We start from the raw sequence: 26439 nt of genomic DNA, 5'->3' as shown, positions 1-26439 counted from the left end.
TGATGTTGACGATGTTGTTGTTGACAATGTTGTTGTCGATGATGTTGATGACGATGTTGTTGTTGTTGACAATGTTGTTGTCGATGATGTTGATGATGTTGACGATGTTGTTGTTGTTGTTGACAATGTTGTTGTCGATGATGTTGATGATGTTGACGATGTTGTTGTTGTTGTTGACAATGTTGTTGTCGATGATGTTGATGTTGTTGACGATGTTGTTGTTGACAATGTTGTTGTCGATGATGTTGATGACGATGTTGTTGTTGTTGACAATGTTGTTCTCGATGATGTTGTTGACGATGTTGTTGTTGTTGTTGTTAATGTTGTCGATGATGTTGTTGACGATGTTGTTGTTGTTGTTAATGTTGTCGATGATGTTGTTGACGATGTTGTTATTGCTGACAATATTTATGTTGTTGATGATGTTGACGGTGTTGATGTTGTTGTCAATGCTGATGGTGTTCATGTTGTTGTCGTTGTTGACGATGTTGTTAATGTTGATATTGTTGACAATGTAGATGTTGTTGACGGTGATGTTGTTGTTGTTGACGATGTTAAGATGTCGCTGTCTGTCGCCGTGTCTGCGAGAGGCCCCTTGGCCCCGCTAGGCGAGGCCTAGGCCCCGCTAGGCAAGGCCTAGGCCCACTAGGCGAGGTCTTAGCCCCGCTAGGCGAGGCCTAGTGGGGCCTATGCCCCTGCTAGGCGAGGCCTAGCCCCGCTAGGCGAGGCCTTGACCCCGCTAGGCGAGGCCTTGACCCCGCTAGGCGAGGCCTTGACCCCGCTAGGCGAGGCCTAGGCCCCGCTAGGCGAGGCCTTGACCCCGCTAGGCGAGGCCTTGGCCCCGCTAGGCGAAGCCTTGGCCCCGCTAGGCGAGGCCTTGGCCCCGCTAGGCGAGGCCTTGGCCCCGCTAGGCGAGGCCTAGGCCCCGCTAGGCGAGGCCTAGGCCCCGCTAGGCGAGGCCTAGGCCCCGCTAGGCGAGGCCTAGGCCCCGCTAGGCGAGGCCTTGGCCCAGCTAGGCGAGGCCTAGGCTCCACTAGGTGAGGCCTTAGCCCCGCTAGGCGAGGCCTAGCCCAGCTAGGCGAGGCCTTTAGCCCCACTAGGCGAGGCCTTAGCCCCGCTAGGCGAGGCCTAGCGGGGCCTAGGCCTCGCTAGGCGAGGCCTAGGCCCCGCCGTTCTCCTCCCCGTCGCCTGGCCGCCCTCCCCCATTGGGCGCCCCTGCGGGGGGGGGGCGCTGTGCCGCCGCCCCCCCCCCGCCCCAGCGGTACCCCCCCGGCGCGTCCTCCGGTAGGGGGGTGTAGTCCGGCTCCTCCTCAGGGGGGTCAAACAGCAGGTGCCTGGGGGGGGTAGGGGAGGGGGGTGAGAGGGGGGGGTAGGGGAGGGGGTGAGAGGGGGGAGAGATGGGGTGAGAGGGGGTAAATCTCTATGCATCATTTCCATGCATCTCTCGGACGGGCAACTCTGTCGTGGACAGTGCTGTGGGGGGAGGTGCCAATTTTGATTGGCTCCTCCCCTCATGGCGTCTGTGTCCACCACAGGGGCTACACGGGGGCTCTGGACGGGTGCGAGGGGCTGGTAACCCCTCCACCTTCAATTAATTACCACTAAACCGCGAGTTAAACTGAAATATGTAACTAATAAGCTTGTGCCGGAGGCCCCGGGGGGCCAGGCGTCTATGACGTCTCCTGGCCAAACCCCAATTGGCGGAGCCAGGGGATTGAATCTCTACCCTCGGGGCTCCTCCAGAAACAACGAAAAACCACTACGGGTGGCCACGTGGAATGTTCGAACGCTCACTGCGGAGGAGAGGCTGCCACTCCTCTGTCGGGAGCTGGACCAGTACCGCCTGGATCTATGTGGCATTCAGGAGGTCCGGTGGACCGGTTCTGGCTCCTGCCACCGAGAGGTGTGGACAGTCCTCTACTCGGGGCAGCAGACTGCCAAACAACAGGGTGTGGCTCTTCTTTTGAACAAAAGAATGAAGGGGGCGTGGGAGCGTGGCGGTGAGGTGTGGGAAGCTGTAAGCCCCAGGCTACTTTGAGCTCGCCTTCCCATCAACCGGAGGCGAGGAATGGTGGTCGTGGTTACTTATGCCCCCACCGAAGATGAACATCTGTGGAGGGATGCAGGCAAAGCCGATGAGTCAGATGCCTTCTATGACCTCCTGTCACAGGTGCTGGCTAAAGTGGCCCCTCGGGATAGAGTCATCATGTTGGGTGACTTCAATGCCGGAGTTGGTCTTGATGCTGGCACCTGGTCCGGAGTGCTTGGAGGGCATGGGCCAGATCAGCTCAATAACAACGGTAGGAGGCTGCTAGATTTTTGTGCAGCCCATGGGCTTGTAATTACCAACACGCTGTTCCGGCATCGGCGCATCCACACAACATCATGGATGCATGCCGGGTCCAAGCAAGAACATCTGCTGGACTACATAGTGACGGACCAGCAGATGCGAGCCCATGTCCTTGACACCAGGACCTACCGTGGAGCTGATCTGCCATTCTTCCACTCCGGTGGTGGGTGTACACCCAGGACCCCATTCCAACCTAAAGTGGCCTGGTCTCAGTTATCTGATGAAAGTTGCAAGCGAGAATTTCATCATCGCTTGCGGCTGGGATTGGCATCGTCCCCGACTCCTCCTGATGTCGAGGGTAAACGGGCGAGGTTTAGGACTGTGACTCATGCAGCTGCAATGGCTGCTGTGGGTACGCGGTCCAGACCTCCCCAGAGACCCTGGCTGACAGAGGTGTTCAGGATGGTTGAGAAAAAGCGACAGGCCCACTGTCATCGGCTACAGAATCCCACGTCAAAGAATGAGGAGGCTTACCGCAGCCTTCGCTCGGAGGTTCGGAGAGCCGTGAGGCGCTGCAAGGATGGGTGGTGGTCGCAGGTTGCTGAGGAGATGGAGTCTGCCTCAGTGGCCCGTGATCACAAATCTCTCTTTAACTCCATAAAAAAAGTAACCTGCAGCGCCACACCTATTATCATCATTAGGCGAAAAAACGGTGATCCAATCTCCGACCCCCAGGAACAGGTTTGCAGATTTGCTGAGCATTTCTGTGAGGTCCTGGGGGAGGGGAAATCCCTCAGCCAGGAAAACATCGTGGCACAAAGTGGGGATGACCCTGCTGAGGCTGCGGTGCCTCAAATATTGGAAGAAGTCACCCCCTGTGAGTGGCTGGCTGAGGTGCCATCTGTTGAGGAAGTACTAAAGGCGATCCGGAGTCTGAGACCAGGAAAGGCAGCGGGCAGAGATGATCTCCCAAGCGAAATGCTGAGGGAGGGTGGCGTTTGTGCACAGACTGCCCTATATGACATCATAACAACAGTCTGGACCACTGGACGGGTTCCGCAGGATTGGAAGGATGCCCTGGTGGTCCCCCTCTTAAAGAAGGGGGACCGCACAGACTGTAACAACTACAGGGGCATCTCACTCCTCAGTGTGCCGGGAAAGGTCCTGGCAAGGATTATTCAACATCGCCTTGCCAGGCACGCTGAGGAGAGGCTTGTGGAGCCCCAATGCGGTTTCAGGAAAGGGCGGTCCTGCACAGATGCCATATTTTCTGTCCGTCTGCTACAGCAGAGGTGTAGGGAATTCCAACAAGACCTACATCTCTGCTTTATTGACCTGGTCAAGGCCTATGATACCATCAGTAGGCCTGGGCACTGGGTTGTTCTTCGTGCTTTTGGAGTACCTGACCCTCTGCTCACGATCATTAAGGACCTTCATGATGGTGAGCGGGCCCGGGTAAAACTACGTGGCCGGGAGTCAGAGCCATTCCCTGTACACCTTGGGGTGCGACAGGGATGTCCTCTGGCTCCCACATTATTTAACATCTATTTTGACCACGTAGTTCGTGAAGCCTTCAATAGCTGTACCGGGGGAATCTCCAAATGGTACAGATATAATGGGAGGCTGATCGATGCCCGGGTGCGGTCAAGGGATAGCTCCCTATTGCTCAACCACGTTATGTATGCAGATGATTTGGTAATAGCTGCTCATTCAGAGGAGGAGTTGGAGATGCTGTTGCTGAGACTGGAGCGTGCCACTAAGAGGTGGGGCCTTACCATCAGCCCCACCAAAACTAAGCACCTGCCTGGGTATTTTGTACCATCGGACACTCCACCCCCACAACTCCCAATCGGTGATAGGGCAGTTGTGGGCAAGGCTGCGATGGATGGGTCATGTAGCCCGCATGCCCAGCCACCGCATGCCGAAACAGCTTTTGTTCGGCCGGATTGAGGGGGCTAAATGGGCGCGGCACGGGCTAGAGAAGAGATGGAGTGATGTGGTACAGGAGGACGTGGAGCTGAGTGGACTTGCCGATGACTGGTACCAGCGGTGTCAAGATCGGCCTCTGTGGAGGAGGCTCGTGAAGGACGCTACTGGGCAATTGGAGGCAATCGCCCTCCAACAACAACGGAGGGCGGAGGAGCGACGCTCAGAACAACGAGCGGAGCGCCGGGTGGCTAAAGCACAGCAGGTTGGCACAGTAGGGGGCACAGGTGGTGCATCAGCCAGTCATCTCAGTCAGTCGACCCGTGGCACCTGGGTCTGCCCAGTGACCTCCTGCCAGCGGGCGTTCGACACTTCACGTGGCCTCACGGTGCACATAGCCTGGCACAAGCGTCGTGGTGACGTCACCGCCACTTAGTGGCGAATGGCGGTTGTTGTTGTTGTGTCTGTGTGTGTCTGTGTGTGTGTGTGTCTGTGTGTGTCTCTGTGTGTGTCTGTATGTGTCAGTCTGTGTGTCTGTGTGTGCGTGTCTGTGTGTGTGTGTGTCTGTGTGTGTGTCTCTGTGTGTGTGTGTCTGTGTGTCTGTGTGTGTGTGTCTGTGTGTGTGTGTGTGTCTGTGTGTGTGTCTCTGTGTGTGTGTGTCTGTGTGTGTGTGTCTGTGTGTGTGTGTCTGTGTGTGTGTGTGTCTCTGTGTGTGTCTCTGTGTGTGTGTGTCTGTGTGTCTGTGTGTGTGTGTCTGTGTGTGTGTGTCTGTGTGTGTGTGTGTCTCTGTGTGTGTCTATGTGTGTGTGTGTCTCTGTGTGTTTCTGTGTGTGCCTGTGTGTGTGTGTCTGTGTGTGTGTGACTGTGTGTGTGTGTGACTGTGTGTGTGTGTGACTGTATGTGTGTCTCTGTCTGTGTGTCTGTGTGTGTGACTGTGTGTGTGTGACTGTGTGTGTGTGTGTCTGTGTGTGTGTGTCTCTGTGTGTGTGTCTCTGTGTGTGTGTGTCTCTGCCGCGTCTCACAGGAGGTGCGGTGTCTTGAGGAGGCGAGTCCCTCCGGGCTGCGTGGGGAAGACGTCCTCCAAGAAGTAGTACACGTGACCCACCGCTATACCTACACACATGTAACACGCGTGTCACACACACGTAACACGTGACCCACCGCTACACCTACACACATGTAACACGTGTAACACGTGACCCACCGCTATACCTACACACATGTAACACACATGTAACACGTGTGTCACACACACGTAACACGTGACCCACCGCTACACCTACACACATGTAACACGTAACACGCGTGTCACACCATCACACAACACCACCATCACAACACCACCATCACAATACCACCATCACAATACCACGCCCACAACACCACCCTCACAATACCACCATCACAACACCACCATCACAACACCACCATCACAATACCACACCCACAATACCACCATCACAATACCACCATCACAACACCACCATCACAACACCACCATCACAATACCACCATCACAACACCACCATCACAATACCACGCCCACAACACCACCCTCACAATACCACCATCAAAACACCACCCTCACAATACCACCATCACAATACCACCATCACAACACCACCATCACAACACCACCATCACAATACCACACCCACAATTCCACCATCACAATACCACCATCACAACACCACCATCACAATACCACCATCACAACACCACCATCACAATACCACCATCACAATACCACCATCACAACACCACTATCACAACACCACTCTCACAACACCACCATCACAATACCACCATCACAATAGCACGCTCACAATACCACCCTCACAACACCACCATCACAATACCACGCTCACAACACCACCCTCACAACACCACCATCACAATACCACGCTCACAATACCACCATCACAACACCACCATCACAACACCACGCTCACAATACCACGCCCACAACACCACCCTCACAATACCACCATCACAACACCACCATCACAACACCACCATCACAACACCACCATCACAACACCACCATCACAACACCACCATCACAATACCACCATCACAACACCACCCTCACAACACCACCCCCACAACACCACCATCACAACAACACCACCATCACAACACCACCATCACAACACCACCACCACAACACCACCAACACAACACCACCATCACAACACCACCATCACAATACCACGCCCACAACACCACCCTCACAATACCACCATCACAACACCACCATCACAACACCACCATCACAACACCACCATCACAATACCACACCCACAATACCACCATCACAATACCACCATCACAACACCACCATCACAACACCACCATCACAATACCACCATCACAACACCACCATCACAATACCACGCCCACAACACCACCCTCACAATACCACACCCACAATTCCACCATCACAATACCACCATCACAACACCACCATCACAATACCACCATCACAACACCACCATCACAATACCACCATCACAATACCACCATCACAACACCACTATCACAACACCACTCTCACAACACCACCATCACAATACCACCATCACAATAGCACGCTCACAATACCACCCTCACAACACCACCATCACAATACCACGCTCACAACACCACCCTCACAATACCACCCTCACAACACCACGCTCACAATACCACCATCACAACACCACCATCACAACACCACCATCACAACACCACGCTCACAATACCACCCTCACAACACCACCATCACAACACCACCATCACAACACCACCATCACAACACCACCATCACAACACCACCATCACAACACCACCATCACAACACCACCATCACAATACCACCATCACAACACCACCCTCACAACACCACCCCCACAACACCACCATCACAACAACACCACCATCACAACACCACCATCACAACACCACCACCACAACACCACCAACACAACACCACCATCACAACACCACCATCACAATACCACGCCCACAACACCACCCTCACAATACCACCATCACAACACCACCATCACAACACCACCATCACAACACCACCATCACAATACCACACCCACAATACCACCATCACAACACCACCATCACAACACCACCATCACAATACCACCATCACAACACCACCATCACAATACCACGCCCACAACACCACCCTCACAATACCACCATCACAACACCACCCTCACAATACCACCATCACAATACCACCATCACAACACCACCATCACAACACCACCATCACAATACCACCATCACAACACCACCATCACAATACCACCATCACAATACCACCATCACAACACCACTATCACAACACCACTCTCACAACACCACCATCACAATACCACCATCACAATAGCACGCTCACAATACCACCCTCACAACACCACCATCACAATACCACGCTCACAATACCACCATCACAACACCACCATCACAACACCTCCCTCACAACACCACCATCACAACACCTCCCTCACAACACCACCATCACAATACCACCATCACAATAGCACGCTCACAATACCACCCTCACAACACCACCATCACAATACCACGCTCACAACACCACCCTCACAATACCACCCTCACAACACCACCATCACAATACCACGCTCACAATACCACCATCACAACACCACCATCACAACACCACCATCACAACACCACGCTCACAATACCACGCCCACAACACCACCCTCACAATACCACCATCACAACACCTCCCTCACAACACCACCGTCACAACACCTCCCTCACAATACCACCCTCACAACACCACCATCACAACACCACCAACACAACACCACCCTCACAACACCACCAACACAACACCACCATCACAACACCACCATCACAACACCACCATCACAATACCACCATCACAACACCACCATCACAACACCACCCTCACAACACCACCATCACAACACCACCATCACAACACCACCCTCACAACACCACCATCACAACACCACCAACACAACACCACCATCACAACACCACCATCACAACACCACGCTCACAACACCACGCTCACAACACCACCATCACAACACCACCATCACAACACCACCCTCACAACACCACCACCACAACACCACCATCACAACACCACCATCACAATACCACCATCACAACACCACCCTCACAATACCACGCTCACAACACCACCATCACAACACCACCCTCACAACACCACCATCACAATACCACCATCACAACACCATCCCCAGAACACCACCATCACAACACCACCCTCACAACACCACCCCCACAACACCACCAACACAACACCACCATCACAACACCACCATCACAACACCACCATCACAACACCACCATCACAACACCACCATCACAATACCACGCCCACAACACCACCCTCACAATACCACCATCACAACACCTCCCTCACAACACCACCGTCACAACACCTCCCTCACAATACCACCCTCACAACACCACCATCACAACACCACCATCACAACACCACCAACACAACACCACCATCACAACACCACCATCACAACACCTCCCTCACAACACCACCATCACAACACCTCCCTCACAACACCACCATCACAATACCACCATCACAATAGCACGCTCACAATACCACCCTCACAACACTACCATCACAATACCACGCTCACAACACCACCCTCACAATACCATCCTCACAACACCACCATCACAATACCACGCTCACAATACCACCATCACAACACCACCATCACAACACCACCATCACAACACCACGCTCACAATACCACGCCCACAACACCACCCTCACAATACCACCATCACAACACCTCCCTCACAACACCACCGTCACAACACCTCCCTCACAATACCACCCTCACAACACCACCATCACAACACCACCAACACAACACCACCCTCACAACACCACCAACACAACACCACCATCACAACACCACCATCACAACACCACCATCACAATACCACCATCACAACACCACCATCACAACACCACCCTCACAACACCACCAACACAACACCACCATCACAACACCACCATCACAACACCACCCTCACAACACCACCATCACAACACCACCAACACAACACCACCATCACAACACCACCATCACAACACCACGCTCACAACACCACGCTCACAACACCACCATCACAACACCACCATCACAACACCACCCTCACAACACCACCACCACAACACCACCATCACAACACCACCATCACAATACCACCATCACAACACCACCCTCACAATACCACGCTCACAACACCACCATCACAACACCACCCTCACAACACCACCATCACAATACCACCATCACAACACCATCCCCAGAACACCACCATCACAACACCACCCTCACAACACCACCCCCACAACACCACCAACACAACACCACCATCACAACACCACCATCACAACACCACCATCACAACACCACCATCACAACACCACCATCACAATACCACGCCCACAACACCACCCTCACAATACCACCATCACAACACCTCCCTCACAACACCACCGTCACAACACCTCCCTCACAATACCACCCTCACAACACCACCAACACAACACCACCATCACAACACCACCATCACAACACCACCAACACAACACCACCATCACAACACCACCATCACAACACCACGCTCACAACACCACCATCACAACACCACCATCACAACACCACCCTCACAACACCACCACCACAACACCACCATCACAATACCACCATCACAACACCACCATCACAACACCACCACCACAACACCACCACCACAACACCACCATCACAACACCACCATCACAATACCACCATCACAACACCACCCTCACAATACCACGCTCACAACACCACCATCACAACACCACCCTCACAACACCACCATCACAACACCACCATCACAACACCATCCCCAGAACACCACCATCACAACACCACCCTCACAACACCACCCCCACAACACCACCAACACAACACCACCATCACAACACCACCCTCACAATACCACGCTCACAACACCACCATCACAACACCACCATCACAACACCACCATCACAACACCACCATCACAATACCACCACCATCACAACACCACTCCCACAACACCACCACCACAACACCACCAACACAAAACCACCATCACAACAACACCAACACCACCATCACAACAACACCACCATCACAACACCACCATCACAACACCACCATCACAACACCACCCTCACAACACCACCACCACAACACCACCATCACAACGCCACCCTCACAACACCACCATCACAACACCACCACCATCACAACAACACCACCATCACAACACCACCATCACAACACCACCATCACAGCAACACCACCATCACAACACCACCATCACAACACCACCATCACAACACCACCATCACAATACCACCACCATCACAACACCACCCCCACAACACCACCACCACAACACCACCAACACAACACCACCATCACAACAACACCAACACCACCATCACAACAACACCACCATCACAACACCACCATCACAACACCACCATCACAACACCACCCTCACAACACCACCACCACAACACCACCACCACAACGCCACCCTCACAACACCACCATCACAACACCACCACCATCACAACAACACCATCACAACACCACCATCACAACACCACCATCACAACACCACCATCACAACAACACCACCATCACAACACCACCATCACAACACCACCATCACAACACCACCATCACAATACCACCACCATCACAACACCACCCCCACAACACCACCACCACAACACCACCAACACAACACCACCCTCACAACACCACCACCACAACACCACCATCACAACGCCACCCTCACAACACCACCATCACAACACCACCACCATCACAACAACACCACCTCCTCCACCCCCACAATGCCCTGCTGGTGTCCCACATGTACCGAGCAGGTCCACAATGACGGAGTTCCCCAGCAGGAGGGAGAATCCCATGAGCACCCACGGCAGGAAGGGCGCCTGGAAGTTGAGAAGGCCGAAGAAGTTCATCCGCACGTAAGGGTTCCGTCGGCTCCACACATACACCAGCATGATGGTGAACGCCTGGCCCAGGAACACGAGGTTCACACACAGGCCGCACAGCTGTGTCGTGGTGTGTGGTGTGTGTGGTGTGTGACCAACGTGGGGATGGATTGTCAAGGTTTAGACAACGTGGTGATTGTGTGGTGTGGTGTGTGTGGTGTGTGTGGTGTGTGGTGTGTGTGTGTTGTGTGTAATGTGGTGAGTGTGTGTGTGTGTGTGTGGTGTGTGTAGTGTATAGTGTAGTAGTGTATAGTGTAGTAGTGTAATAGTGTAGTAGTGTAATAGTGTAGTAGTGTATAGTGTAGTAGTGTATAGTGTAGTAGTGTATAGTGTAGTAGTGTATAGTGTAGTAGTGTATAGTGTAGTAGTGTATAGTGTAGTAGTGTATAGTGTAGTAGTGTATAGTGTAGTAGTGTATAGTGTAGTAGTGTATAGTGTAGTAGTGTATAGTGTAGTAGTGTATAGTGTAGTAGTGTATAGTGTAGTAGTGTATAGTGTAGTAGTGTATAGTGTAGTAGTGTATAGTGTAGTAGTGTATAGTGTAGTAGTGTATAGTGTAGTAGTGTATAGTGTAGTAGTGTATAGTGTAGTAGTGTATAGTGTAGTAGTGTATAGTGTAGTAGTGTATAGTGTAGTAGTGTATAGTGTAGTAGTGTATAGTGTAGTAGTGTATAGTGTAGTAGTGTATAGTGTAGTAGTGTATAGTGTAGTAGTGTATAGTGTAGTAGTGTATAGTGTAGTAGTGTATAGTGTAGTAGTGTATAGTGTAGTAGTGTATAGTGTAGTAGTGTATAGTGTAGTAGTGTATAGTGTAGTAGTGTATAGTGTAGTAGTGTATAGTGTAGTAGTGTAATAGTGTAGTAGTGTAATAGTGTAGTAGTGTAATAGTGTAGTAGTGTATAGTGTAGTAGTGTATAGTGTAGTAGTGTATAGTGTAGTAGTGTATAGTGTAGTAGTGTATAGTGTAGTAGTGTATAGTGTAGTAGTGTATAGTGTAGTAGTGTATAGTGTAGTAGTGTATAGTGTAGTAGTGTATAGTGTAGTAGTGTATAGTGTAGTAGTGTATAGTATAGTAGTGTATAGTGTAGTAGTGTATAGTGTAGTAGTGTATAGTGTAGTAGTGTATAGTGTAGTAGTGTATAGTGTAATAGTGTATAGTGTAGTAGTATAGTAGTGTATATAATAGTATTATATGTAAGAGAGGATACGCTCATGAGCAGTAGTATAGTAGTGTATATAGTGTAGTGTATAGTAGTATATAGTATATATAGTGTAGTGTATAGTGTAGTATATATAGTATAGTATTATATGTAAAAGAGGATACGCTCATGAGCAGTAGTTTAGTAGTGTATATAGTAGTGTGTATAGTAGTATATAGTATATATAGTAGTGTGTATATAGTGTAGTGTATAGTAGTATATAGTGTAGTATATATAGTGTAGTGTATTATATGTAAAAGAGGATACGCTCATGAGCAGTAGTTTAGTAGTGTATATAGTAGTGTGTATAGTAGTATATAGTATATATAGTAGTGTGTATATAGTGTAGTGTATAGTAGTATATAGTGTAGTGTATAGTGTAGTATATATAGTGTAGTGTATTATATGTAAAAGAGGATATGCTCATGAGCAGTAGTATAGTAGTGTATATAGTAGTGTGTATAGTAGTATATAGTATATATAGTAGTGTGTATATAGTGTAGTGTATAGTAGTATATAGTATATAGTGTAGTGTATAGTGTAGTATATATAGTGTAGTGTATTATATGTAAAAGAGGATACGCTCATGAGCAGTAGTTTAGTAGTGTATATAGTAGTGTGTATAGTAGTATATAGTATATATAGTAGTGTGTATATAGTGTAGTGTATAGTAGTATATAGTGTAGTGTATAGTGTAGTATATATAGTGTAGTGTATTATATGTAAGAGAGGATACGCTCATGAGCAGGCCGCCGAACAGGAACATGAAGACAAAGTCGGCCGTCCGTCCACGGAACGACCCCTCCTCCAACATCCGGCAGTAGCGGTAACTATGGCAACGTTAAGTCAACAACAACCACAACAACAGCCACAACAACAACAACCACAACAACAACCACAACAACAACAACAACCACAACAACAACAACCACAACAACCCCTCCTCCAACATCCGGCAGTAGCGGTAACTATGGCAACGTTAAGTCAACAACAACCACAACAACAGCCACAACAACAACAACCACAACAACAACCACAACAACAACCACAACAACAACAGCCACCACAACCACAACAACCACTCCTCCAACATCCGGCAGTAGCGGTAACTATGGCAACGTCAAGTCAACAACAACCACAACAACAGCCACAACAACAACAACCACAACAACAACCACAACAACCACAACAACAACCACAACAACAACAGCCACCACAACCACAACAACACCTCCTCCAACATCCGGCAGTAGCGGTAACTATGGCAACGTCAAGTCAACAACAACAACAGCCACAACAACAACAACAACCACCACAACAACAACCACAACAACCACCACCACGACCCCTCCTCCAACATGCGGCAGTAGCGGTAACTATGGCAACGTTAAGTCAACAACAACAACCACAACAACAACCACAACAACAACCACAACAATAGCCACAACAACAACAACCACAACAACAACCACCACAACCCCTCCTCCAGCATCCGGCAGTAGCGGTAACTATGGCAACGTCAAGTCAACAACAACCACAACAACAACAACAACCACAACAACAACAACCACAACAACAACCACAACAACAACAGCCACCACAACCACAACAACCCCTCCTCCAACATCCGGCAGTAGCGGTAACTATGGCAACATCAAGTCAACAACAACAACAGCCACAACAACAACAACCACAACAACCACCACAACAACAACCACAACAACCACCACCACGACCCCTCCTCCAACATGCGGCAGTAGCGGTAACTATGGCAACGTTAAGTCAACAACAACCACAACAACAACCACAACAACAACCACAACAACAACAACCACAACAACCACAACCACAACAACAATCACAACAACAACCACCACAACCCCTCCTCCAGCATGCGGCAGTAGCGGTAACTATGGCAACGTAAAGTCAACAACAACAACAACCACAACAACAACAACCACAACAACAACAATCACAATAACAACCACCACGACCCCTCCTCCAGCATGCGGCAGTAGCGGTAACTATGGCAACGTTAAGTCAACAACAACCACAACAACCACCACCACAACAACCCCCACCGACTCATGCATGATCACTCACGATGAGGCTGATGATGATGATTGATGATGTTGATGATGATGTTGATGATGACGATGCTGCTGATGATGCTGCTGATGACGATGCCATTGATGACGATGTTGATGATGTTGATGATGATGATGTTGATGATGTTGATGATGATGCTGCTGATGATGATGTTGTTGATGATGATGCTGCTGATGATGATGTTAATGATGTTGATGTTGATGATGATTCTGTTGATGATGCTGTTGATGATGCTGCTGCTGCTGATGCTGTTGATGATGCTGTTGATGATGTGGCTGATGATGCTGCTGCTGATGATGCTGCTGATGCTGCTGATGATGCTGCTGATGATGATGCTGAGGCTGATGATGCTGCTGCTGATGATGCTGATGATGATGTTGATGATGATGTTGATGATGTTGATGATGATGTTGTTTATGATGTTGATGATGCTGCTGATGATGTTGATGATAATGTTGATGATGATGTTGATGATGTTGATGTTGATGCTGCTGCTGATGATGATGCTGCTGATGTTGATGATGTTGATGATGATGATGTTGTTGATGATGTTGATGATGTTGATGATGTTAATGATGATGATGATGTAGGATACAGGAAGACCATGATGATGTTGATGATGTTGATGATGATGATGATGTTGATGATGATGTTAATGATGATGTTGTTAAGGATGATGATGTTGATGCTGTTGATGATGTTGATGATGATGTAGGATACAGGATGACCATGATGATGATGTTGATGATGTTGATGATGATGATGCTGCTGCTCCTGATGATGATGCTGATGTTGATGATGTAGGATACAGGAAGACCATGTTAAAGATGCTGCTGATGATGATGATGATGCTGATGATGATGTAGGATACAGGAAGACCATGTTGATGATGATGTAGGATACAGGAAGACCATGTTGATGATGATGATGTTGATGTAGGATACAGGAAGACCATGTTGATGATGATGATGTTGATGTAGGATACAGGAAGACCATGTTGATGATGATGATGTTGATGTAGGATACAGGAAGACCATGTTGATGATGATGATGCTGATGATGATGTAGGATACAGGGAGACCATGTTGATGATGATGCTGATGATGATGTAGGATACAGGAAGACCATGTTGATGATGATGTTGATGATGTTGATGCTGATGATGATGTTGATGTAGGATACAGGAAGACCATGTTGATGATGATGTAGGATACAGGAAGACCATGTTGATGATGATGATGCTGATGATGATGTAGGATACAGGAAGACCATGTTGATGATTATGATGTTGATGATGTTGATGCTGATGATGATGTAGGATACAGGAAGACCATGTTGATGATGATGATGTTGATGATGTTGATGATGTAGGATACAGGAAGACCATGTTGATGATGATGTTGATGATGTAGGATACAGGAAGACCATGATGTTGATGATGATGCTGATGAAGGATACAGGAAGACCATGATGTTGATGATGATGCTGATGAAGGATACAGGAAGACCATGATGATGATGCTGATGATGTAGGATACAGGAAGACCATGTTGATGATGATGATGATGCTGATGATGTTGATGTAGGATACAGGAAGACCATGATGATGATGTTGATGATGATGTTGTTAATGATTATGTTGTTAATGATGTTGATGTAGGATACAGGAAGACCATGTTGAAGAGGAAGTTGAATCCCACCGGTCCAAAGAAAAGAAAATTGGTGATCAACCTCCAGACCTGCACACAAAGACACACAGACACACACACAGTCACACACACAGACACACACACAGTCACACACACACAGTCACACACACACAGTCACACACAGTCACACACACAGACACACACACAGTCACACACACACACAGTCACACACACACAGTCACACACAGACACACACACAGTCACACACACAGTCACACACAGTCACACACAGTCACACAGTCACAGTCACACACAGTCACACACACAGACACACACACAGTCACACACACAGACACACACACAGACACACACACAGTCACACACACAGTCACACACACACAGTCACACACACACAGTCACACACACAGTCACACACAGTCACACACACAGTCACACACACACACACAGTCACACAGTCACACACACAGTCACACACACACAGTCACACACACACAGACACACACACAGTCACACACACAGTCACACACAGACACACACACAGTCACACACACAGTCACACACACAGTCACACACACAGTCACACACACAGTCACACACACAGTCACACACACAGTCACACACACAGTCACACACAGTCACACACAGTCACACACACAGTCACACACACAGTCACACACAGTCACACACACACAGTCACACACACAGTCACACACACAGTCACACACACAGTCACACACAGACACACAGACACACACACACAGACACACACACACAGACACACACACACAGACACACACACACAGACACACACACAGTCACACACACAGTCACACACAGACACACACACACAGTCACACACACAGTCACACACAGACACACACACACAGACTCACTCTCAGACACACACACACACAGACACAGACACACACACAGACACACAGACACACACACACAGACACAGACACACAGACACACACAGTCACACACACACACAGACACACACACACACACAGTCACACACAGACACACACACACAGACACACACACACAGACACACACACACACAGACACACACACACAGACACACACACAGTCACACACACACAGTCACACACAGATACACACACACACAGACACACACACACAGACTCACTCTCAGACACACACACTAGGACAACAACAACAAACGCCATTCGCCACTAAGTGGCGGTGACATCACCACGACGCTTGTGCCAGGCCATGTGCACCCTGAGGCCAGGTGAAGTGTCGAACGCCTGCTGGCAGGAGGTCACGGGGCAGACCCAGGTGCCACGGGTCGACTGACTGAGATGACTGGCTGGTGCACCACCTGTGCCCCCTACTGTGCCAACCTGCTGTGCTTCAGCCACCCGGCGCTCCGCTCGTTGTTCTGAGCGTCGCTCCTCCGCCCTCCGTTGTTGTTGGAGGGCGACTGCCTCCAACTGCCCAGTAGCGTCCTTCACGAGCCTCCTCCACAGAGGCCGATCTTGACACCGCTGGTACCAGTCATTGGCAAGTCCACTCAACTCCACGTCCTCCTGTACCACATCACTCCATCTCTTCTATAGCCCGTGCCGCGCCCGCTTAGCCCCCTCAATCCGGCCGAACAAAAGCTGTTTCGGCATGCGGTGGCTGGGCATGCGGGCTACATGACCCAGCCATCGCAGCCTTCCCCGCCGGAGGAGCTCACCGATGGGACCTTGCCCAGATCTTTCAAGGATTTTTGAGCTCCTCACACAATCCAGTCTGGTTAAACCCAGGATGGATCGTAGGCAGGCAAGCCTAAATGTTTCTAACCGGCGAAGATGTTCCATTAGGGGGGTCCACGTTTCGCAAGTGTAGAGAAGGGAGGGAATGACCGTGGCCGAGAAGACCTGAAGCTTAGTGCGGAGCGACAGACCAGGTAGCTTCCACACAGCGTTACGCAACCGATGAAAAGATATTGCCGCTCGACTGATTCGGAGTGAGACCTCTGCTGTTAAACTGGAGCCAGTCATAAGCACACTGCCCAGGTATGGGAAACTCTCCACTCTCTCCACAACTGCCCCATCACCAATTGGGAGTTGTGGGGGTGGAGTGTCCGATGGTACAAAATACCCAGGCAGGTGCTTAGTTTTGGTGGGGCTGATGGTAAGGCCCCACCTCTTAGTGGCACGCTCCAGTCTCAGCAGCAGCGTCTCCAACTCCTCCTCCGAATGTGCAGCTATTACCAAATCATCAGCATACATAACATGGTTGAGCAATAGAGAGCCATCCCTTGACCGCACCCGGGCATCGATCAGCCTCCCATTATATCTGTACTATATGGAGATTCCCCCGGTACAGCTATTGAAGGCTTCACGAACTACGTGGTCAAAATAGATGTTAAATAATGTGGGAGCCAGAGGACATCCCTGTCGCACCCCAAGGTGTACAGGGAATGGCTCTGACTCCCGGCCACGTAGTTTTACCCGGGCCCGCTCACCATCATGAAGGTCCTTAATGATCGTGAGCAGAGGGTCAGGTACTCCAAAAGCACGAAGAACAACCCAGAGCCCAGGCCTACTGATGGTATCATAGGCCTTGACCAGGTCAATAAAGCAGAGATGTAGGTCTTGTTGGAATTCCCTACACCTCTGCTGTAGCAGACTGACAGAAAAAATGGCATCTGTGCAGGACCGCCCTTTCCTGAAACCGCATTGGGGCTCCGCAAGCCTCTCCTCAGCGTGCCTGGCAAGGCGATGTTGAATAATCCTTGCCAGGACCTTTCCTGGCACACTGAGGAGTGAGATGCCCCTGTAGTTGTTACAGTCTGTGCGGTCCCCCTTCTTAAAAAGGGGGACCACCAGGGAATCCTTCCAATCCTGTGGAACCCGTCCAGTGGTCCAGACTGTTGTTATGATGTCACACACACACAGACACACACAGACACACACACACACACACAGACACGCACGCAGAAACACACACACAGACAGACACACAGACAGACACAGTAAAACACACACACAGACACACACACACAGACACACACACACACCGTGAACCCAGTCATGGTGAGTCTATGGGTCTCTGTGTGGTGAGTCTGTGGGTCTCTGTGGGTGAGTCTGTGGGTCTTTGTGTGGTGAGTCTGTGGGTCTCTGTGTGGTGAGTCTGTGGGTCTCTGTGTGGTGAGTCTGTGGGTCTCTGTGGGTGAGTCTGTGGGTCTATGTGTGGTGAGTCTATGGGTCTCTGTGTAGTGAGTCTATGGGTCTCTGCGTGTTGAGTCTCTGTGTGGTGAGTCTGTGGGTCTCTGTGTGGTGAGTCTGTGGGTCTATGTGTGGTGAGTCTATGGGTCTCTGTGTGGTGAGTCTATGAGTCTCTGTGTGGTGAGTCTATGGGTCTCTGTGTGGTGAGTCTATGGGTCTCTGTGTGATGAGTCTATGGGTCTCTGTGTGGTGAGTCTATGGGTCTCTGTGTGGTGAGTCTGTGAGTCTCTGTGTGATGAGTCTGTGGGTCTCTGTGTGGTGAGTCTATGGGTGTCTGTGTGGTGAGTCTGTGGGTCTCTGTGTGGTGAGTCTGTGGGTCTCTGTGTGGTGAGTCTGTGGGTCTCTGTGTAGTGAGTCTGTGGGTCTCTGTGTGGTGAGTCTGTGGGTCTCTGTGTGGTGAGTCTGTGGGTCTCTGTGTGGTGAGTCTGTCGGTCTCTGTGTGGTGAGTCTGTGGGTCTCTGTGTGGTGAGTCTGTGGGTCTCTGTGTGGTGAGTCTGTGGGTCTCTGTGTGGTGAGTCTGTGGGTCTCTGTGTGGTGAGTCTGTGGGTCTCTGTGTGGTGAGTCTGTGGGTCTCTGTGTGGTGAGTCTGTGGGTCTCTGTGTGGTGAGTCTGTGGGTCTCTGTGTGGTGAGTCTGTGGGTCTCTGTGTGGTGAGTCTGTGGGTCTCTGTGTGGTGAGTCTGTGGGTCTCTGTGTGGTGAGTCTATGGGTCTCTGTGTAGTGAGTCTGTGGGTCTCTGTGTGGTGAGTCTATGGGTATCTGTGTGGTGAGTCTGTGGGTCTCTGTGTGGTGAGTCTGTGGGTCTCTGTGTGATGAGTCTGTGGGTCTCTGTGTGGTGAGTCTGTGGGTCTCTGTGTGGTGGGTCTATGGGTCTCTGTGTGGTGAGTCTGTGGGTCTCTGTGTGGTGAGTCTGTGGGTTTCTGTGTGGTGAGTCTGTGGGTCTTTGTGTGGTGAGTCTGTGGGTCTCTGTGTGGTGAGTCTATGGGTATCTGTGTGGTGAGTCTGTGGGTCTCTGTGTTGTGAGTCTGTGGGTCTCTGTGTGGTGAGTCTGTGGGTCTCTGTGTGGTGAGTCTGTGGGTCTCTGTGTGGTGAGTCTGTGGGTCTCTGTGTGGTGAGTCTGTGGGTCTCTGTGTGGTGAGTCTGTGGGTCTCTGTATGGTGAGTCTGTGGGTCTCTGTGGAGAGTCTGTGGGTCTCTGTGTGGTGAGTATGTGGGTCACTGTGTGGTGAGTCTATGGGTCTCTGTGTGGTGAGTCTGTGGGTCTCTGTGTGGTGAGTCTATGGGTATCTGTGTGGTGAGTCTGTGGGTCTCTGTGTGGTGAGTCTGTGGGTCTCTATGTGGTGAGTCTGTGGGTCTCTGTGGTGAGTCTGTGGGTCTCTGTGTGGTGAGTCTGTGGGTTTCTGTGTGGTGAGTCTGTGGGTCTTTGTGTGGTGAGTCTGTGGGTCTCTGTGTGGTGAGTCTGTGGCTATCTGTGTGGTGAGTCTGTGGGTCTCTGTGTGGTGAGTCTGTGGGTCTCTGTGTGGTGAGTCTGTGGGTCTCTGTGTGGTGAGTCTGTGGGTTTCTGTATGGTGAGTCTGTGGGTCTTTGTGTGGTGAGTCTGTGGGTCTCTGTGTGGTGAGTCTGTGGGTCTCTGTGTGGTGAGTCTGTGGGTCTCTGTGTGGTGAGTCTGTGGGTTTCTGTGTGGTGAGTCTGTGGGTCTCTGTGTGGTGAGTCTGTGGGTCTCTGTGGTGAGTCTGTGGGTCTCTGTGTGGTGAGTCTGTGGGTCTCTGTGTGGTGAGTCTGTGGGTCTCTGTGTGGTGAGTCTATGGGTCTCTGTGTGGTGAGTCTGTGGGTCTCTGTGTGGTGAGTCTATGGGTATCTGTGTGGTGAGTCTGTGGGTCTCTGTGTGGTGAGTCTGTGGGTCTCTGTGGTGAGTCTGTGGGTCTCTGTGTGGTGAGTCTGTGGGTTTCTGTGTGGTGAGTCTGTGGGTCTTTGTGTGGTGAGTCTGTGGGTCTCTGTGTGGTGAGTCTGTGGCTATCTGTGTGGTGAGTCTGTGGGTCTCTGTGTGGTGAGTCTGTGGGTCTCTGTGTGGTGAGTCTGTGGGTCTCTGTGTGGTGAGTCTGTGGGTTTCTGTATGGTGAGTCTGTGGGTCTTTGTGTGGTGAGTCTGTGGGTCTCTGTGTGGTGAGTCTGTGGGTCTCTGTGTGGTGAGTCTGTGGGTCTCTGTGTGGTGAGTCTGTGGGTTTCTGTGTGGTGAGTCTGTGGGTCTCTGTGTGGTGAGTCTATGGGTCTCTGTGTGGTGAGTCTATGGGTCTCTGTGTGGTGAGTCTGTGGGTCTCTGTGTGGTGAGTCTGTGGGTTTCTGTGTGGTGAGTCTGTGGGTCTCTGTGTGGTGAGTCTGTGGGTCTCTGTGTGGTGAGTCTATGGGTCTCTGTGTGGTGAGTCTGTGGGTTTCTGTGTGGTGAGTCTGTGGGTCTCTGTGTGGTGAGTCTGTGGGTCTCTGTGTGGTGAGTCTATGGGTCTCTGTGTGGTGAGTCTGTGGGTCTCTGTGTGGTGAGTCTATGGGTCTCTGTGTGGTGAGTTTATGAATCGACTCACCTGAAAGTGCCTGAATATGAGGTCTGGGTTGTAGTACAGCTGGAATGGGGTTATGATCTCCAGCTGCTGCTCACACACACACAGACACACACACACAGACACACACACACAGACACACACACACACAGAGACACACACACAGACACACACACAGACACACACACACAAGGACACACACACACAAGGACACACACACACAGGACTAGTAATGGTAGCGATGATGGGAGCGATAGTGGTGGTGATAGTGATGATGGTGGTGACAGTGATGGTGGTGGTGACAGTGATGATGGTGGTGGTGACAGTGATGATGGTGGTGATAGTGATGATGGTGGTGACAGTGATGATGGTGGTGACAGTGATGATGGTGGTGGTGGTGATAGTGATGATGGTGGTGGTGATAGTGATGATGGTGGTGGTGATAGTGATGATGGTGGTGGTGATAGTGATGATGGTGGTGGTGACAGTGATGATGGTGGTGGTGACAGTGATGATGGTGGTGGTGACAGTGATGATGGTGGTGGTGATAGTGATGTAGTAGTGATGTAGTAGTGATGGTAGTAGTGATGTAAGTGATGTAATAGTGATGTAGTAGTGATGTAGTAGTGATGGTGATGTAGTAGTGATGGTGATGTAATAGTGATGTAGTAGTGATGGTGATGTAATAGTGATGTAGTAGTGATGGTGATGTAATAGTGATGTAGTAGTGATGGTGATGTAATAGTGATGTAGTAGTGATGGTGATGTAATAGTGATGTAGTAGTGATGTAGTAGTGATGTAATAGTGATGGTGATGTAATAGTGATGTAATAGTGATGTAGTAGTGATGTAGTAGTGATGGTGATGTAATAGTGATGTAGTAGTGATGGTGATGTAGTAGTGATGGTGATGTAGTAGTGATGGTGATGTAGTAGTGATGGTGATGTAGTAGTGATGTAGTAGTGATGTAGTAGTGATGGTGATGTAGTAGTGATGGTGATGTAGTAGTGATGTAGTAGTGATGTAGTAGTGATGGTGATGTAGTAGTGATGGTGATGTAGTAGTGTAATAATGATGTAGTAGTGATGTAGTAGTGATGTAGTAGTGATGGTGATGTAGTAGTGATGGCGATGTAGTAGTGATGTAGTAGTGATGTAGTAGTGATGTAATAGTGATGTAGTAGTGATGTAATAGTGATGGTGATGTAGTAGTGATGTAATAGTGATGGTGATGTAGTAGTGATGGTGATGTAGTAGTGATGGTGATGTAGTAGTGATGTAGTAGTGATGGTGATGTAGTAGTGTAGGTGATGTAGTAGTGATGTAGTAGTGATGTAGTAGTGATGTAATAGTGATGGTGATGTAATAGTGATGTAATAGTGATGTAGTAGTGATGTAGTAGTGATGTAATAGTGATGTAGTAGTGATGGTGATGTAGTAGTGATGGTGATGTAGTAGTGATGGTGATGTAATAGTGATGTAGTAGTGATGTAGTAGTGATGGTGATGTAATAGTGATGTAATAGTGATGTAGTAGTGTAGTAGTGATGTAATAGTGATGTAGTAGTGATGTAATAGTGATGTAGTAGTGATAGTGATGTAATAGTAATGTAGTATTGATGTAGTAGTGATGGAGATGTAGTAGTGATGTAGTAGTGATGGTGTTGTAATAGTGATGTAATAGTGATGTAGTAGTGTAGTAGTGATGTAATAGTGATGTAGTAGTGATGTAGTAGTGATGTAGTAGTGATGGTGATGTATTAGTGGTGGTGATGTAGTAGTGATGTAGTAGTGATGGTGATGTAGTAGTGGTGGTGATGTAATAGTGATGGTGATGTAGTAGTGATGTAATAGTGATGTAGTAGTGATGTAATAGTGATGGTGATGTAATAGTGATGTAGTAGTGATGGTGATGTAGTAGTGATGTAGTAGTGACGTAATAGTGATGTAATAGTGATGTAGTAGTGATGGTGATGTAGTAGTGATGTAGTAGTGATGTAGTAGTGATGGTGATGTAGTAGTGATGTAGTAGTGATGTAGTAGTGATGGTGATGTAGTAGTGATGGTAGTAGTGATGTAGTAGTGATGGTGATGTAGTAGTGATGGTGATGTAGTAGTGATGTAGTAGTGATGTAATAGTGATGTAGTAGTGATGTAATAGTGATGTAGTAGTAGTGTAGTAGTGATGGTGATGTAGTAGTGATGGTGATGTAGTAGTGATGATGATGTAGTAGTGATGGTGATGTAGTAGTGATGGTGATGTAGTAGTGGTGGTGATGTAGTAGTGATGTAGTAGTGATGTAGTAGTGATGGTGATGTAGTAGTGATGGTGATGTAGTAGTGATGTAATAGTGATGGTGATGTAGTAGTGATGTAGTACTGATGTAATAGTGATGTAATAGTGATGTAGTAGTGATGTAGTAGTGATGTAGTAGTGATGGTGATGTAGTAGTGATGTAGTAGTGATGGTGATGTAGTAGTGATGTAGTAGTGATGTAGTAGTGATGGTGATGTAATAGTGATGGTGATGTAGTAGTGATGTAGTAGTGATGGTGATGTAGTAGTGATGGTGATGTAGTAGTGATGGTGATGTAGTAGTGATGGTGATGTAGTAGTGATGTAATAGTGATGGTGATGTAGTAGTGATGTAGTACTGATGTAATAGTGATGTAATAGTGATGTAGTAGTGATGTAGTAGTGATGTAGTAGTGATGGTGATGTAGTAGTGATGTAATAGTAGTGATGTAGTAGTGATGTAGTAGTGATGTAGTAGTGATGTAGTAGTGATGGTGATGTAGTAGTGATGGTGATGTAGTAGTGATGTAATAGTGATGTAGTAGTAGTGTAGTAGTGATGTAGTAGTGATGGTGATGTAGTAGTGGTGGTGATGTAGTAGTGATGGTGATGTAGTAGTGATGTAGTAGTGATGTAGTAGTGGTGGTGATGTAGTAGTGATGGTGATGTAGTAGTGACGTAGTAGTGATGGTGATGTAGTAGTGATGTAGTAGTGATGTAGTAGTGATGGTGATGTAGTAGTGATGTAGTAGTGATGTAGTAGTGATGGTGATGTAGTAGTGATGTAACAGTGATGTAATAGTGATGTAATAGTGATGTAGTAGTAGTGATGGTGATAGTGATGTAGTAGTGATAGTGATGTAGTAGTGATGGTGATAGTGATGTAGTAGTGATGGTGATGTAATAGTGATGGTGATGTAGTAGTGATGGTGATAGTGATGTAGTAGTGATGGTGATGTAGTAGTGATGTAACAGTGATGTAATAGTGATGTAGTAGTTATGTAGTAGTGATGGTGATGTAGTAGTGTAGTAGTGATGTAGTAGTGATGGTGATGTAGTAGTGATGGTGATGTAGTAGTGATGGTGATGTAGTAGTGATGGTGATGTAGTAGTGATGGTGATGTAGTAGTGATGTAGTAGTGATGGTGATGTAGTAGTGATGTAGTAGTGATGGTGATGTAGTAGTGATGGTGATGTAGTAGTGATGTAATAGTGATGTAGTAGTGATGTAGTAGTGATAGTGATGTAATAGTGGTGGTGATGTAGTATTCACCACGGCAGCTGTAGTGATGACACAGGCACTGGTGTAAACCCTGGTGACAGGAGGCATCACGAGGTATTCGTGCTGCAGCGGCTGAAAGGCCATGGCGTGGCGATAGGGGAAGCCACCACCACAACAACTACCACAACAACAACCACAACAACTACCACCACCACAACAACCACAACAACTACCACCACTACTACAACCACCACAACAACCACAACGACTACAACCACACCACCACAACAACCACACCACAACAACAACCACACCACTACAACAACCACACCACAACAACCACCACCACAACAACCACCACCACAACAACCACAACAACAACTACCACCACACCACCACCACTACTACAACAACCACCACTACTACAACAACAACCACGTCAACCACCACGACAACAACCACCACCACCACTCCCCGTTACGCTGTCAGAGCCTTGTCAACTGTCAACTCCTCCTCCTCAGCGAGGCCCCGTGCCCGGATCGTCGTCTTCTCCCCAAAGCGCCGTGGCCGCTTTATTGGCAACGTCTCTACCGATTACGGTAGACATCTTCCGGAAGATCGGTAGCAGGCGTAACAGGTCTACCGATTACGGAAGATGTCTTCCGGAAGATCGGTAGTAGGGTGACGGGTCTACCGATTACGGTAGACAACTTCTGGAAGATCGGTAGCAGGCGTAACAGGTCTACCGATTACGGAAGATGTCTTCCGGAAGATCGGTAGTGGGGTGATGGGTCTACCGATTACGGTAGATA

The 26439-nt window shown here is 49.0% G+C and overlaps 1 protein-coding gene across 2 annotated transcripts; it reads right to left on the bottom strand.

Annotated features, from left to right (window-relative positions):
- Positions 1-431: 431 nt before the first annotated feature.
- On the bottom strand, positions 432-26236 carry LOC142908413 (derlin-2-like). Of its 2 annotated transcripts, XM_076059108.1 has the most exons (7): positions 25679-26236; positions 22137-22202; positions 16315-16388; positions 13278-13371; positions 11207-11402; positions 5239-5329; positions 432-1334 (listed from the first exon to the last, which is right to left on the bottom strand). In XM_076059108.1, exons 1-7 carry the CDS (start codon positions 25769-25771, stop codon positions 1160-1162), a joined length of 789 nt encoding a protein of 262 aa, XP_075915223.1. In that variant the 5' UTR covers positions 25772-26236; the 3' UTR covers positions 432-1159. The 2 variants fall into 2 exon arrangements, with proteins under 2 accessions (XP_075915223.1, XP_075915222.1); XM_076059107.1 differs by lacking the exons at positions 432-1334; positions 5239-5329; positions 16315-16388; positions 22137-22202; positions 25679-26236 and adding exons at positions 5336-5428; positions 15522-16297.
- Positions 26237-26439: the final 203 nt, after the last annotated feature.

This window comes from Petromyzon marinus, assembly GCF_048934315.1.
Source record: "Petromyzon marinus isolate PM22_M1 ecotype Great Lakes invasive population chromosome 84 unlocalized genomic scaffold, UKy_Petmar_22M1.pri1.0 chr84_unloc.2, whole genome shotgun sequence".
NCBI lineage: Eukaryota > Metazoa > Chordata > Hyperoartia > Petromyzontiformes > Petromyzontidae > Petromyzon > Petromyzon marinus.
The sequence above is the reverse complement of the archived record's forward strand: the minus strand, read 5'-3'. Positions and strand labels throughout refer to the sequence as shown.